At 42.2% G+C, this 16,515-nt stretch overlaps 1 protein-coding gene across 1 annotated transcript in view; it reads right to left on the bottom strand.

Moving 5' to 3' along the window:
- Window positions 1–3,223: 3,223 nt before the first annotated feature.
- The window catches only part of NPHP4 (nephrocystin 4), a 170,957-nt gene continuing 157,665 nt past the window's right edge, over window positions 3,224–16,515 (bottom strand). The window contains 4 exon segments of the mRNA XM_078145734.1: window positions 3,224–3,880; window positions 6,620–6,763; window positions 14,951–15,130; window positions 16,269–16,440. Coding sequence (XP_078001860.1) covers window positions 3,740–3,880; window positions 6,620–6,763; window positions 14,951–15,130; window positions 16,269–16,440 — 637 coding nt within the window. The 3' untranslated portion in view covers window positions 3,224–3,739.

Genomic DNA, 16,515 nt, shown 5'->3' with positions numbered 1-16,515 from the left:
GGTCTCCCCAGGTCACTCTCCTAACTCAATAAACCATATTGGTTCCATGCCTGGAAGGGCCTTCCCTCATCGCTGCCACCTCTTGGAATCTCTGGTTTCCTTAAAAACTCAGGTCAAGAATTCTATAGGAAGTTTTCCTGTTGCTCCCCCTCTTCCATCACACAATTACCTTCTGTTTACTTTGTATACAGGTGTTTGGTATACATTTATAGATGCTTATCCTGTCTCCCTCAACAGAACATAAGCTCTTTGAGGAGAGGGAGCTTCATTTTTGTCTCTGTATCCCCAGCACTGAACTGTGCCTGGTAACAAAGTAGGTCCTTAATAATTGCTCATTGCTTGGTTACCTGTAGAGTTACCAGGGATTTCTATATCTGGAAGTAACCTTGTGAATTTTAATGTTAAGCCATTGAATGGATGAGAGGTGGTAATGAAAGGTGGAAGATGCAACCGGACAAACTTAATCTTGATGTAAGGAAAAATAAAAACCTTCTTAACTATTAGAGCTGTCCAAAGGTGAGCTGGGCTGCCTCAGAATGGTAGCAGATTTCCCCAGACCAGAGATCTGTGATGGCAGACTGGATGACTCCTTGTTGGGTATGTTGTGGCTCTAGGCATGGGTATGATGGGATATGCACAGGAGATATACATAGCCTAGAAAAAGGGAGACTCAGGGAGATATAAGAGTGGTCTTCAAGTAACCAAAGGGCTCTCATATGGAAGATGGATTTATTGTTTAGTTGTATCCAACTCTTCATGACCCCATTCAGGGTTTTCTTGGCAAAGATACCGGAGTGACTTGACATTTTCTTCTCTAGCTCATTTTTTTTACAGATGAAGAAACTGAGGCAAATAGGATTAAGTAACTTGCCCAGAGTTACACAGCTAATAAGTGTCTGAGGCCGGATTTGAACTCAGGAAGATAAGTCTTCCTGACTTCAGGCTAAGCAATCTATGCACTATGGTGCCACTGAGCTGCCCAAGGAAGAGGGATTAGATTTGTTCTATTTGATCCAAGAGGGCAGGACAATGGGCAATGAGCATTGTATAGCCTTCTGTCATGGAGAGGGCATTGGATTCAGAATCAGGCAGATCTAGGTTCAAGTCCCACCTCAGACACAAGCTGCACGACTTTAAGCCCTGTCATCTCTTTAGCCTCAGATGCCTCAACTGTTAAAAAACAGGGTTTGGATTTGACAGATGGCTTCTAAGGTCCCTTCCAACTCTACAGCTGTGATCCTACAAGTTAACAAAAAGGGGAAGACAGGCTTGACATCAGGAAAAATTCCCTAGCAATGAAAGCTGTCCCAGAGTGGCAGGGGCTGCCTCAATGGTAGTAGATTCCTCCACCCTGGGAGGTCCTCAGGCAGAGTCAGCATGACCACTTTTGGGGGGCGGTCTATTAGAGTGGGGATTCCTTTTCAAGAATAGGTTGGATAAGATGGTGATTGATATCCTTTCCAACTTGAAAATTCTGTGATTCTGCTTCTAATGTATACATTCCAAGCAAACAGTTACTGGCTTTCTTTGGGGTCCCTGGAGTCTCCAATAACAAGGGTTAGGGCTGGAGGATGAAGGTTTCTTAAAACTGCTCATTCAAGTGGAGCTCACTAGTTCTAACTTATCTACACGCTCTCCCCCAGTAAAATGGAAGCTTCCTGAGGGCAGGAATTGTTTTTGGTTTTCTTTCTTTCTTTCTTTCTTTTTTTTTTTTACATATCAGTATCTGATATAGGACGGTAAAGACAGTGGCTGGCACATAATAGAGGCATTGAATTTATAAGCAAATCCACATCTCTCAGTAGGAAAACTAGGCCTCAGTCATTTCTGTTGGGTCCAGAGAAAAACTGGCTTCTGCTCCGAGTATCTGAGCAGCGGACTTTAACATCGCCTAATCAAAATGCATGATCCAGATAAAAAAGAAACACTAACTGCGCAGAGACTCTGCACCTCTGATCTAGCTACCCAGAAAGAGTTCAAGGGAAAGCCACATCTATGACCAAAGGACAGCAACCAAACCCAACATGAAACGTGTGCTTTGAGTGACTCCCAATGATATCAGCTGGATTAAGATAAGAACTCTGCCCAGATAGAATGGCAGAAACAAATAGGAACTACCGATTTTCTCCACACAGAGCTAACATTAATTACTGAAAATACAAATGGGAAAGGATGCTCTTTGTGAGAAGATTACTGTCTAAATACAAACACATAATCTCCATTCAACAGGATGTCAGCAAAGAGAGAAGGGGGAAAAAACCAAACCCAACAATCAACCAAGCCGTGCTCCAGTTAGAGTTAAAAATAATCATCTCAACCCTCAGCTAGAGCTGCTAGGACTTTGTGGAAGGTCCTGGGAATTAGAGAAAAGGCATTTGTTTGGACAGACTCTCCAGAGAATTCTTGGGAACAGTCTACTAGTTGACCAATCGATTCATTAGTTCAAATGTTTACTGAAAGGAAAAGGTAGAGCACTCCAGTATCTTTGCCAAGAAAACCCCAAATGGGGTCATGAAAGTCAGACACGATTGAAATAATCATCAGCAACAACAACAAGCAGAACTTGAACCCAGCTCTCTACCCACTGGAGAAGTCACTCAACACCTGTCTGTGCCCCTGGCAACTCCAAGACTCCAAGTTACAAAGTAGTCAATGATCTGTATTGGTGCAGGGAGTTTCCTTACTGGGAGTTCTTGACCCCAGTGAAATCACAGGTCTGAATCAAAAAATGATAATAAAATAACTGACATTTACGTAATGCTTTAGGGGTTTTGTTTAAGTCCACAGGGCACTTTATATGCATTGTCCCACTTTAGATACTATAAACACGACTGTTCCCATTTTTCCAGATAAGGAGAATATGACTCAGAGAGGTTAAATAATTCAGCCGTGGCCATATGAGCAGCAAGCTTCAGAAGCAGGATTGGAACCGAGGCGCCTGCTAAGCTCTGAGCTTAGCACCCTTTGGACCAGTATGAGGCACTGTGCTTGGCACTGGTCTTTGATGCGTGCATTAATTCTCCATGAATTAGCTAATCAGGTGCCTATGAGATGTACCACAGTCTCTTGAGTGTGGCTCACTAGTCTTTCCCTGAAAGAATAATTGTGATGGAGAAAGAAGAACCCTCATACTAAAAACATTTGGGAAACTGCTGAAAGGGGGAAAACAGATAATTTTTCTAAAAATAGCAATTTAAATGATAGAAACAGTACAACAGTGGAAAACAGTGTCTATAAAATATGTAATGTATTTGTACAAAATTCTATAAGGAAAACAAATGTTTCATAAAAATACTTTAAAAAAATCAGCAAAAGTCAAAAGCAAACCAATTTGGTAGAAAGTTATAATTCCCTGTACGCCCATGGGAATGGCAACATTCCCCAAGTGACATCACGGGCGTTTGGGTTACTGCTTAAGGACTGTGCTCGGGAATAAATCACTGGGATTTTGGCTGCAGCTTGATTAGACTCAGGCACATCATAAATAAGCAGGGAACATACGCTTTCAGTCCTCCGGCCAAGTGCAGGGGTAATATCAATGGGTTATCGGTATCCAGAGACAAATGGTGGAGGAAAATACCAAAGGAAGAAAATCTATACAGCAGCAAAATCAGAAACCAATGATACTATTCAAGTGGTCTTTGAGAGAAAATGGAATTTTGGCCCCATCAGAGGAGATTCCATGAGACGAACATGTGGGCAGGGTGAGAACAAGTGAGCCTGATCAAGGCCCTGTCCTTTATCGGTAGATGACCTTCACGCAAAATGTCTCCTCGTTTTTGTCTTCATGGTCATTAATGTAAATCAGAATTTCCTCCATCCCTGTGCTGTTACTTGGAGCAAACCGCAGGCCGATGGTATACGTCTCTCCAGCGTTAACCTGGAAATGAGTGTGACAGACAGACAGATTTTTCAATCTTTTCCTTCTATAGGTTCAGTGAAAAAAATGACTGGGGCACACACCCTTTTAAAAAAGCCCAGGTCACATTCCACACATTCTCCCTCCCCACCCCACCCACAATGGCCTCATTGGTCAAAAAGGAAATTCACAAGTTGTCGGATAGTCTAGTTGTCCATCTTGAAAGCCTGAAGACTACAGAGCTCAAAGGAAAAAGAAATCACGATGTCATAGTAAATCAAGTGCTTGTCCTTCCTGACATGGACTTTGGGGGCCCCTGAGTACATTCAAAACCAATTTGCACATGGTTCCACAGTTCCCCAACTAAATATGGTCATATTACCCTCTGCCCAAAACATCCTTCAGCGGCTTGATATTTTGTACTGAATCAAGCTTAAAAAAATTAATTAAATTATATCAAGGTGCTCTCGGGGCCCTCCACAATCTGGCACAGCCCATCTTTCCAGTGCTGGGCCTGGCGTCCGAAGGACCCGAGTTTGAATCTGGCCTCATGTACTTACAAGTCCTGTGACCCTGGGCAAGTCACTTAATCTCTGTTTGCTTCACTTTCCTCCTCTGTAAAATGGGGATAATGATAGCACCTACCTCCCACAGTTGCTGTGAGGATCAACTACGATCAAATTTGCACAGTGCATAGCCCGGTGCCTGGCACACAGTAGGCGCTCAATAAAATGCTCGTGACCCTCTGCCCCTCCACCCCTGACTTCCACTTGTTACTTTCTTCCCCATCCTTCAAAGCCTAGTCAACAATGGCAATACTCTGTAGTGACGAGGGCACTGGACCTGGATTCAGGAAGAGATGGGTTCAAATCAGGCTTCACTCAATTACTAGCTTGGTGACCCTGGACAAGTCCTTTCCCACATGCTGCCAAATGAGTGGGGGGAGGCTGGACTCGGTGGCCTCTAAGGTGCCTTCTGGTTCTAAATCTACGCTCCTCTGATCGATCTCCCTCTCTCAGGCCCCTCCCCACTTTGCACCTCCACCTGCACTCACACAGGATATCTACAGGACAGATATTTAGGGATCATCCCCTTCCCTAGATTGTAAGCTCCATGAGGGCAAGGATCCCTAGCTTCTGGAAATTGTATATCTTGCCCAGTTCCTAATATTATATTCTGCACACAGCCGAGGCTCATAAATGTCTCTGCCCAAGTTTCGAGGTAATCTCAGTATGCTATCTGTACCGAAGACAAAGGGTCAGGGAAAATGCCATGAGAGGCGCATACCGAGAAGACTTAATGAACGTCTGTCAAATTAACCAAACCTACCCCCTGGAAGCTCTGCCTCTATGTGATTCACTTCTGTCCTTACAGCAAAGCTCAAGGCAGCTAGAGGCAATGTTTTCTCAGGGCAAAGCCCCACAACAAGAGGCTTGATGACTCTGGGAACCTAGTAGAGCCCCAGGGTCAAAAATCAATACAAAACCCTTCCTTTCTCATGAAGTCTTCCAAAGTTTCAAGTTAAAAAAACAACCTAGGCATTCACCCGCACTAGGACACTCAGTGAGATAGGTGAGGGATCCCTGGGGAGATGAAGCCTACAGAATTTCTCTCTTCTCTTATGAGAGTAGTATAGTTTTCCACTCCACCCCAAATCTCAAGTCCACAGGGTCTTCACCTTCTGGATGCCTTCTGCCATCCCCTCGTTTGGCAGTCCAAGGAAGCTGATGGGCCCCTTCTCAGAAGCACATTGGGTGCCCATATTCCTCACTGAAGGACATGCTTCATTTCAGTTAGAGATTAGTGAAAATAAAGACAGAGATAGATATATATACACATACATGCATGTGCATATAGGTTTACACACACATTAATATAAACACATATGTGTACACATAAACACGTGATCTACGTGCCTATTCATACTGTACACTGTGTGCATGTGTACATGCCATGAACTTGGGTGTGTGTGAGTTTGTGTATTTTATATACATATATACACATACACACATACATAGAGTCATATAAGCATACATGATATACAACTATATATACACATACACATATATAACCACACCTATACACACATATATATGCACATAGATGCATCTCTATATCTTTATATATGTGTGTGTGTATACACACACATATACCTAACCATACATATATACACACACACACATATATGTACGTATATATATGTATATATATACACACAGACATATATGTACATATACATGTATGTGTGTGTGTATATATATATATATATATATATATATGTATGTATATATATATATATATGTATGTATATACATACACATATGAACCTCTGGTCTAGAAAATATGGGAGAATACCAAGTATCACAGAGTTTTAAGCCAAGTTACCAGATGTCATTTCTGGGCAATTTCTGACAAAGCCAATCAAGAAAACATCAAGAACGAAGAACACAGGAGCTTATGCCAAGTTCAATTTCTCAGTGGGGGGGAGGGAGCTGGAGCTACAGAAGAGCTTTCTGGAAATAAAAATCAGATGTGCAGCACGCATCGGGCCTCTCTGTGCAGCAGGAGGTGCCTAGCCTAAATTCAGGGAATGTACCTCCTTCTTCTCAGAAGAGCTAGCCATTATTAGAGGGAATTAGTCTTTCAATGCAATGCTTACTAAGGTTTTGAAGGTTTCCAAATGAGAGTTATGAGGCAGAAAATACAGAAGAAAAGCAGAGAAATCTCTCCAGTGGGCGCTGCCAGAAGCACACTGCCTACCTCGAAGGCGTCTTCCTTGAACTGCACCAGGTCTGGGTGGTTGGTGTGCAGGCGGTACGCTCTTTTGGAAGGGTAGGGATTGGTGTACGTGATCCTCTTGTTGGCACCTTTGCCACAACCAGCTGGCAATGTGATCTCAAAAGCCTACAGGAGGGAGGATAAAAAGAATGAGGCAGCATCACACACAGGACCAATCAGCCGAGAAGCATTTATCAAGTACCTCCTATGTGACAGGCACTGGGGGATAATGACAAGAGTCCTTGGCCTCCAGGATTCTAACATCCAACCAGGGGAGAGGAACCAGGCGCATAAAGTAGATACAAGGTCATTTCAGAGGGAGGCGCTGGCAGCTAAAGGGAATGCCACTTGAGAGGTGGCACTTGAGCCAGGGGATAGGGAAGAGTACATTCTAGGCGTGGGGGACTGCATGCAAAAGCTTGGAGACGGGAGACGGACTGCTGTGTGTGATCAATGGTAAAAAGTCCCAGTCAGGGTGGACAAAAGAGCACAAAGAAAGAGCAGCGGGTAATAAGCCTGGGAAGATAGGCTACATTTGGGCTGAGAGGGGCCTTAAATGTCAAACAGGACTGTTTGTCTTTGATCCCAGAGACGACATGGAGCTAATGGAACTTAGTAGACAGGAAAGTGACAAGAACAGGAGCCTGCAAACTTTGGAAATCTAGCTTAACTCCAAGATCATGATACTTAGAAGAAAATGCAAGCCCTACAAACAGTTTTTAAAAATAATGCTCTTGTAGTTTTGGAAGACAGAATAATTCTGGAGAAATTATGCAAACCTTATGGAACAATGCAAAAAAACAACCCTGGGACTGAACAGCAAGGAGAAGAAAGATAGGTAGATCTAAACAGTTAATTGTATTCCTGCTTGTGATTCAGCTTTTGTTTGCTCCTGCCTTTACTGAGTGCCAATGAGTGAGTCTGAGTAGACAGCAGAGTCCTGGCCATAGAAAAGGCTACAGAGTCCATCCTAAATGCATTAACCTTCACTTAAGTCACTAGGGAAGCTAACAAATTTGCCACAGCACATGTCAGTGAAAAGAACTACCCAAGAAAAGTACAAAGGGATAAAAGTCCAACTTAAAGTGAGTAGGGAGGTCGAGAATTTCATAGTAACTTGCAACAAATGTGATCTGGCTGTGTTTCTTCCAGAGTCAAGTAAGACCACAGCTTAAACTATATGAATAATGGATTCTTGGCCACGGACAGAATACACGTGGACAAAAGAGACACATATGCCTCCATATGAACAATGCTCAGCTGGTCTGCATCCTACAGGAGAAGACAATGAGGCAGGAGGAACACATATAAGGGGAAGTTGAAGGTGTTTTTCCACAGTATGGAAAGAGGCTATAAAGAACAAAAAATATGTGGAAAGGCAAGAATTCACAGCTTATATAACACAGGGAAGTAAAGGAAGAAGAAAGATCATTGACCTTCGGTGCTAATGAAAAGGTATGAAACTTTCTTTAGAAAAGGGAGCAGAACCAGCCCAGGAAGAGGCAGCATCATACGCTCCAAGGAACGAAGATGTTATCGGGTGAGAGCACACCCAGTCATAATCAGAGCAAGAAGAAATGGGCCAAGTGGTTGGTAAAGAATTCCTTGAGACTGAAGAATCTGTTTACTATACATAAGGAACAAAGAGGTTTGCAAGAAGTCTTATGAGGGCACGTCTCCAGGATGTGGAAGAAAATCTAGTGAGGTGCATTATGCCTGGTGACCACTACCAACTCCTGATGAGTCACATGGGGCCAAATGATACTGCCAGCAATAAACTAGAGAGAATAGCTAAGGAATAGGAAATCCTGGGCATAACAAACACTCAACTCAGCTGAAAACCTTAGAGGTACAAGTGGGATTTTCATCACTACTAGTGGTTGAAGGTAGGGGATTTAGAAGAGAAAGGAAAATTTAGGAGGTGAATAGCTCATTAAAATTATATTTGAGAAAATGATTTAGATTTTTGGACGACAGCTTAAAATATATGAATAGTAGGTTCTTGGACATGGACAGAATACACTTGGAACAAGGGACATATGTGTGTGTGTGTGTGTGTGTGCACGCGCACATGTGTACATACACATACATACGTGCACACATTTCATATATAGATATAGATATATAAATATATATGTATATTCCCAACACCTAGAAAAATCAGATCAAGAGTATTTTTAAACGAAAATAAAAGAGAAAAAACTACCTGTTTATCTGCCACACCTGGCATTCTAGAATTGTAGGTACAACATATGTGGAACAGCAGGAGAACAAATAACTCAAAGATTTCAGTACAGAAACTACAACAAATAAACAAACATGGCCTCGGTCGCCTTTAACATGCAAATGCACAAAGTATGGAGTACAAATAGGGTGAGCCAGAAATCCTAATGCACAGAAGCATATTTAATCTCATAGAGTGAGGTACATGTAATGTAAATTGTAACATGTCTGTGAATATTGTAAGACAGCTCTGAAGTGATATATAACCTTTTTCAAAAAGAACAAACTAGACTAAAGAGGGGTAAAACAGTACCATATGGGAAGATAAACATAGAGGGGCAAATTTCAGAACCTGAGGAAGGAAACTTGGGACCCCGAGATCTAAGATCCAAAGAGCTGGAAGGGGCCTCAAGAGACCACCTCATCCAACCCCTCATTTTACAGAGGAGCAAACTGAGGCCCAGGGAGGTAAGTGTATTGTCCAAGGTCACACAGATAGTGTCAGAAGCAGAGTTTCAACTCAGCTAAGTGGTACAGTGGATAGAGTGCTGGGTTTGAAGTCAGGAAGACTTGAGTTCAAAACCAGCCTCAGACATTTCCTAGCTGTTTGACCCTGGGCAAGTCATTTAACCCTGGTTGCCTCCATTTCTGCATTTGTAAAATGAGCTGGAAAAGGAAATGGCAAACCACTCCATCATCTTTGCCAAGAAAACCCCAAACGGGCTGATAAAAGGTTGGACACTACTAAAACAAATGAACAACAACCATCACCTCTGACTCTAAGGCAGTGCCCTAGCACCATTTGAATAAGGAACAAGAGAGGGAAAAATAGGCTTGGTGCTGTCCTGAAATAAGATAAGATTTGCAGGTAGGCCTGATACTATAGTCACTTCCTCTGCCAAAAGCAGAGTAGATGAGAAATTTTGATTTGTTTTGATGATATCCTCCTTCAAAAGGTGGAGGAAACAACAAGAGGAACAGAGAGTCTGGACAAAGTGAAACAATCCTTGCCCTCAAGGAACTTATCCTCTATCACATTCAAGCATCAACAAAATAAATACAGGAGAGCACTGGTGGTGGAAGGATTACGAAAGGGCAGTGACTGAGTGGAGCTTTGAAGGAAAGGAGGAACTAGAGGCCAAGGTGGGAAGGGAGTGCTTTGCAGGTGTGAGGGATAAACAGTGCAAAGGCAAAAATGGGAGATGTGTGAGAAACAGCAAGGAGCATCATCTACATGCCAGTTATTATTATTATTGTTGTTGCTGCCAATTTGGCTGTATTTTAAAGTGCAATAATGGGAGAAATGTATACTAAGAGTAGAAAGGTAAGTTAGAGTGAGACTGCGCCAGGGAGATTTATATTTGGTTCCAGAGGCAGCAGGAAGTCACGTGGGCAGAGCCATGGCTTTAGGAAGATCCGTTTCACAGCTGTGTGGAAGCTGGATGGTGGAAGGGAGAAACTGGAGGCTGGGAGAACAATGAGGTAGCTACTGCCATAGTCCAGGCAAGAGGTGAGGAAAGCCTCAAGTTGGGCAGTGGAGATATGGGTGGAGAGAAGGGGACGTATATGGGCAATGCTACCAACTTACACGTGTGGGCTAAGAAAGAATGAGGAGAAGAATGGCACCAGGAGTGCCAATATTGAGGACTGAAAGGATGGTGACCTTAACAGAAACAAGGAAAGAGAATGAGTTCTACTTTGAGCACATTGAGTTTGCAATGTTTATGGGATTTTCAACGTCCAACAGGCAGCTGGAGAGATGCATCCAGAGACAGAATTCAGGTGGCTGTAGAGGTTAAGGAGTTATTTGCATAAATATGATAATTGAACACCTGAGAACTGATGAGGGGACCAAGAGAAAGTATAGACAGGAGACAGCCCAAGGCAGAGTCTTGTAGTCCATACATAGTCAGGAAATGGGATATGCTTGAGGATTCAACACAGAAGACTGATGGAACAGTTAGATGAGTAGGAGAGACAACAAGATGGTGCAATGGATAGACCACTAGATTTGGGAGTTAGGAAGACCTGAGTTCAAACCCTGCCTCAGATATTAGGTGTGTGTTCCTGGACAAGTAATTTAACCTGTCTGCCTCAATTTCCTCATTTGTAAAATGGGAATAATCACAACATCTATTTCATAGGGTTCATGTGAGGATTAAATGAGATAATATAAGTCAGAGTTTTGCAAACTTTAAGACATGACATAAGTGTTAATTTTAATTATTTTTAGGAGGAGAACTGTGAAAGAATAGTGTCATAAAAATCCTCAAAGGAGTATCGAGGTCAGCAGTGGAAACTGTTGCAGGGATGTAAAGAAAGATGAGAATGGAGAAAAGGAGATCAGACTTGATCTCTAGAATAAACTGTGGACATCCAATTTGGAGAGGTCAGTTCCAGTTCAGTGATGAGGTCTTCAACTGGAATGCATGGGAAGTGAGAGGTGAGACACAGGAGAAGTCAAGGCTGCATGTGCAGGCAGATTTTTCTAGGAATTTGGCTAAGAAAGGGAGGAGAGAAAGAGAGGACAAAGGCTCAAAAGATGGTACGATCAAGCTAATATGTGCCTGAAAAAGGCAATCTACCAAGGATTCTCAACTATTTAGGATGATGGCTCCAATCAAATAAGATGAAACTTAATTAATAGAGATCAATATAAGATTCTACCCCTGTGTTCAAAAGTCAATGTCATGGATAAATGATGAGGGAGGTGGGACCAGACAAGAGTCATCATGGAAATAATCTTGGTTCTTTAATAGAATTTGAGCTTGAGCCACCTTGAGGATATGACATGGCAGCCTGGCAGCCTTCATCCTCTCCCCAGGTCAGGTGACATCTGGAAGACTGTTGATTTCCAGCTCTACAGGAAGAAGGTGAGCATTGAAGGACCGGAGGATAGCCAGGATGGTAAAGGGTCCTCAAGATCACACCATATGAGAATTGCTGAAGGAAATGAGGGGTTTTAACCCAGAGAAGCGAAGACTTAGGAAGCTGTTTTCAAGTGGTTGAAAGGCTGTCCTCCAGTGATGGGATTAGATTTTCTCCGCTTGGCTCCAGGATGTAGAACTAAAGGCAATTGGTACAGTTACAGAGGGGTAAAACTTCCCAACAGTGTGAGCAGGCCAGGAGTAGCGAAGGCTGTCCTGGAAAGCAGTGAAGGCCCCTCTCCTAGCGGGCTTCTTCAGGCAGAGTCTGCGTATTAAGGAGGCTGGGGAGGGGGTTCTTGATCAGTTACTCTAAAGACCCTTCCAATTCTGAGGTTCTGGGATCTTGTGATTATTGTATCTAGCACAAACAGTCCCAGGTTAAAGACCAGGTGCACTATTATGAGATTTAAGAGGGCACCGTATATATAGCCACTCAAACATTATATGAGGTGTTTGAAAATGGTCTCTGTGTCATTTCTGTGATAACACAGAAACTTTTAAATTTGGAGGATTAAGTTTTCAGAACCCATCCTGAATTACTGAGACAAATAACAATGCCATCAGTGCAGTATGGGGGGAAACCAATGGCAGGCAAAGGAAGGCAAGCAATCCAGTCTCAAGAACAGCATTTGCCACTAAGAGCTGTGTGATTTTCAGTATATCACCTAATCTCTCTGTAATTCTATTTCTTCATCCATAAAAACAAATGCATATTTTCTAAGTGATTACTGTTGTTGTTGTTGTTATTCTTGAGAAGAAATATGGTATAGTGAGTAGAGAGGCAGCCTTAGAGTCAGGAAAACCTGGGCTCACAAACAGTCTCTGACACATAGTGGGTATGAGACTTTGAGCAACTCATTGAACTACTCAGTGCTCTAGGCAACTTTCTGAGGCTAGGAATCACAGAGAAGATGCCATCTTCATCTTTATCTGGGAGTTCACTATACCAACAAAATACCAGCTACTATCTCTATCCTTTTAATAATAATTATTGTTGTTATTATCAGTATTATTACAATGAAGGGGCTGGACTAGGTTAGCATCTCAGAATTTCAGAATTGGAAAGGACCTCAGAGATGATCTAGCACCCCTGAAAAACCATCCACTCTTCAATATCTCCAGCACATGGTCATTCAATCTTTGCTTAAAGACTTCCATGAGAAGGATCCCATTCTCTTCAAAGGCAGCCTGTTTCACTTACGTGTGGCTCTAATTGCTAGGAAGTTTTTTTTCCCTTCCATCAAGCATACATTTAGCTTTTGGTAATTTCTACTCATTACTCCTAGATTTGGCCTCTGGATTCAAGCAGAATAAGCCCAAAGCCTCTTCCACAAGAAGACTGTCGTCAATCCCCTTCAGGGTCTTCCACTCTCCAGGCTACATATTCCCTGTTTGTTCACTGGGCCCCACGTGGCCCAGACTCAAAGTTCCTCTTCCTTCTCACTGCCCACCTTCAGCTTGTCCATGACATTCCTAAAATGCAGCCCTCAGGTCTGAACCCGACAACCCAGACATGGTCTGACTCGAGCAGAGAATGACGACTCTCCTGCCTCCTTACTCCTGGAATCTCTGCCTCTCTTCACAAAGCCCAAGAAGACAGAGCTACCTTGGTCATTGTATCACACTGTTAGCTTAGACTGACTCTGTGGTCCATGGAAACCACGACATCTTCTTCAGACAAAAAAGATCATCTCCACAGGCATAAGATGGGGCAGATGGGACCAGCTAGACAAACTGCTACCTTATGCCTGTGGAGATGATGTTTTTGAACCCAAGTGCCTGACCTCACATTTATCATTATTGAACTGCATCTTAATTCAATTACTCTAAGTAATTGAGATTCTGGGACTCTGGGACTGGCATATATAGCGCAAAGAGCCCAATCCGGCCCAATATTCTTGGCCAGGAAGATCTTTTTGTGTCTTGACTCCGCTCTCCAGTGTGTTAGCTGTGTCTCCCCAACTTTGTGTCACCTGAAGACTTAATTAGCATGCCATATATGGCTTCTTCCAAGCCACTGATAATGTTCAAGAGCATAAGGCCCAGCAAGGCTTCCTGTACATTCTTCTCGAGACCTCCTCCCAGCTTAATGCCAAAGCATTCATGACTAATCTTTGAGGCTGCTCCAATTTCACTTAATTGTATGATCATTTATCCTACAACATCCAGCTCGGAAACTCAGTCTTTCTAGGACCTTAAGACAGAAGCTCCCATATTCTCATATTTGATCCTCTTTTATCTACACATCTGATCCAGAGAGGAAACATTTCAAATCAAAGAGCTTAGCAGCCTTACTTTCTAGGTAGCTAGTTGTATTTCTTTTAGAACAGCCATAGCTCTAAAAGAGACTATACATACACATCTATCTATCCACACATTTTATATATTTTATTTTATAAAAATATAATTTATAAAAACATAAAATTTATAAAAATACAACTTATGAATATTTTATAAAATATAATTCATATAGACTTTAAATAATAACATAATTTTAATAATCTTATAAGATATAATTTTACAAAGCATAAAAATATGCATGTATATGTGTGTGTATATATGTATATATATATGTGTGTGTGTATATATGTATGTATATATATGTGTGTGTATATATATACACACACACACACACACACACACACACACACAAGGAGAGAGAGAGAGAGAGAGAGAAAGAGGGAGAGAGAGAGAGAGAGAGAGAACATGTCCTCAGTGCAGTCTCCATCTTACTCTCATAAAGAATGAAGCAGAAAATTATCAAAAGCAGACCATCATGGGCTATGAATATTCAACTAATGAATCTGAGCAAACACAGTTGAAAAACTTGCCTAGAGGTGATGTTTCATTAGAAGTAATAATGACAGTGATGGTAAAAGTTCACAACAATACCCAGGGGTTACAAATTGCTCTATTCACAGCACAGAGAGTAGTACAAGTACTATCTTTATTTTGCAGAATGGGAAACTGAGGCACAGACAGACTAAACAGAGAGTCAAGCCAGCAAACCCAGTTCTGTTTACTCTAAGACCAAGGTTTTTTCTACTATACCTTGTTGCTTCTCTGAATCACAACATGATTAGGTGATCACATCATCCAAGATTTCAGGTATCCAACACCTCTTCCCACCAAATCATACAAATGGATGTGGCCCTTCACATACCTTGGAAATGACAGGCTGTCGACTGGACAGGCACACGAGCCAGGAGGCCACTAACTGGTGGTAGTCAACATCCACCAGATTGAGATAAAGGAACCGACTGCCAGAACGCTGAGGCCTCACACCAACTTGTAGGTCATGCACGCCATTCCGTGAGAGCATAAAAACTCCATCAGGGTCCAGCTATTCAATGCCAAAGAAAACAGAAGCAGAAAGAAGGCGAGCTATTAAGTGCTGCTTGGGGTAAACAGAAGGTAATTCTTAAAGTCAAGAAACACTTTCACTCCACCACTACAAAGCCTGACTTGACCAAGATCTGTCATCCCATTCCCTGGCAGAGGGTCACAGGTTCTATCTGCTATGCAAGAGTAGCCATTTGTCTTTGTTGAGAGGGAAAAACACTTTTTTCCTATCCTGCAATGGATGGAAAATGCAAAGTGGAAGATCCTTTGGAGAAAGGAAAATTAGAGCTGCCTCCTCCCTCAAGGCTGGAGGACTGACAGAGAATGTCTTCGAGAGGACTCCTGTTCATATAGAGGCTGGACTGGGCAACCTCTGAGGCTTTTCCAAATCTAAGATGCTGGGACTTTCCTTTTGGATATCCTAAGGCATAAAACAATCTGGAAAATTCTAGTCTTGTGGGTCAGTTTGGAATATCACCTGCATACCTGCCAACCAATTTCTGCCTTGATGTTAAGAAAAATTGAAGTGAAATGGCACCACCTAAGAAGTCAAGAGTCACCTTCAGTAGAGGCAAAGACATAAACATGTCATGGTAGGCTTCAGTTCAGTCTTTCCTCCAAAGGTTTACCTGCTCTTTAAAGGTCTGCTTTCCAAAAGACAGAATTTAAACATTCCTTTTTATTTTAAAAATTAATACACTGGTAGCGTCATTGATGTTTTTCTTGTTATTCACATGTGCAACTGTGACTACATTAATTCCAAAGCGATGATTAGTCTCTAGATCTCACTAATTCTAATAATTTGCCCTCTGGGTTTTTATACCAACGAGCCTACATTTGACAAGTTTAATGAAAGGTAATTTCAATGAAGATTTTATGGTAATGAAATAATCTTAATTCCAAATGGGACTTATTTAATAAGTGGGTATGTTATTTACATTGAGCTCATCAGTAAAGGTTTTCTTTAAAAACTAACCTGTCAACAGAATATGTTAGGTGGATTCTAACTACAAGGTATTTCATTAATCTGTCCCACCCATCAAAACTCCATCAGTCAGCAGGCACACCAACAGATGAGGTTATGGGAAAGGCCAGAGAAGAGCCTTAAGCAGTAATCCATGCCAGTAGAAAAGTCTTACCTTTAGCTCGTGGGGGTGTGAAGTGAATGCTTTCACTTTCCTAACGGTCTGTGTGCCGTGAAGAACCAGGGAAAAGCGGGTCAACTGACCAGTGACACAGTTGACATCTACCCTTTGGAGAGAGTGGAGGTAGATCTGCCATATTTGAATCGGGGTAGCCAGCCAGTAATCCCTATGGCATGACACAAACATAGCGAAGTCATTCCTTTACCAAACTAAAAAGACCATGATCCTATGTTAAGTCAAC

The sequence above is a fragment of the Phascolarctos cinereus genome, unplaced genomic scaffold (assembly GCF_003287225.1).
Source record: "Phascolarctos cinereus isolate Bilbo 61053 unplaced genomic scaffold, phaCin_HiC Scaffold_726;HRSCAF=1367, whole genome shotgun sequence".
Classification (NCBI taxonomy): Eukaryota; Metazoa; Chordata; class Mammalia; order Diprotodontia; family Phascolarctidae; genus Phascolarctos; species Phascolarctos cinereus.
Note: the sequence above shows the minus strand (reverse complement) of the source record. Positions and strands in the feature narration are given on the sequence as shown.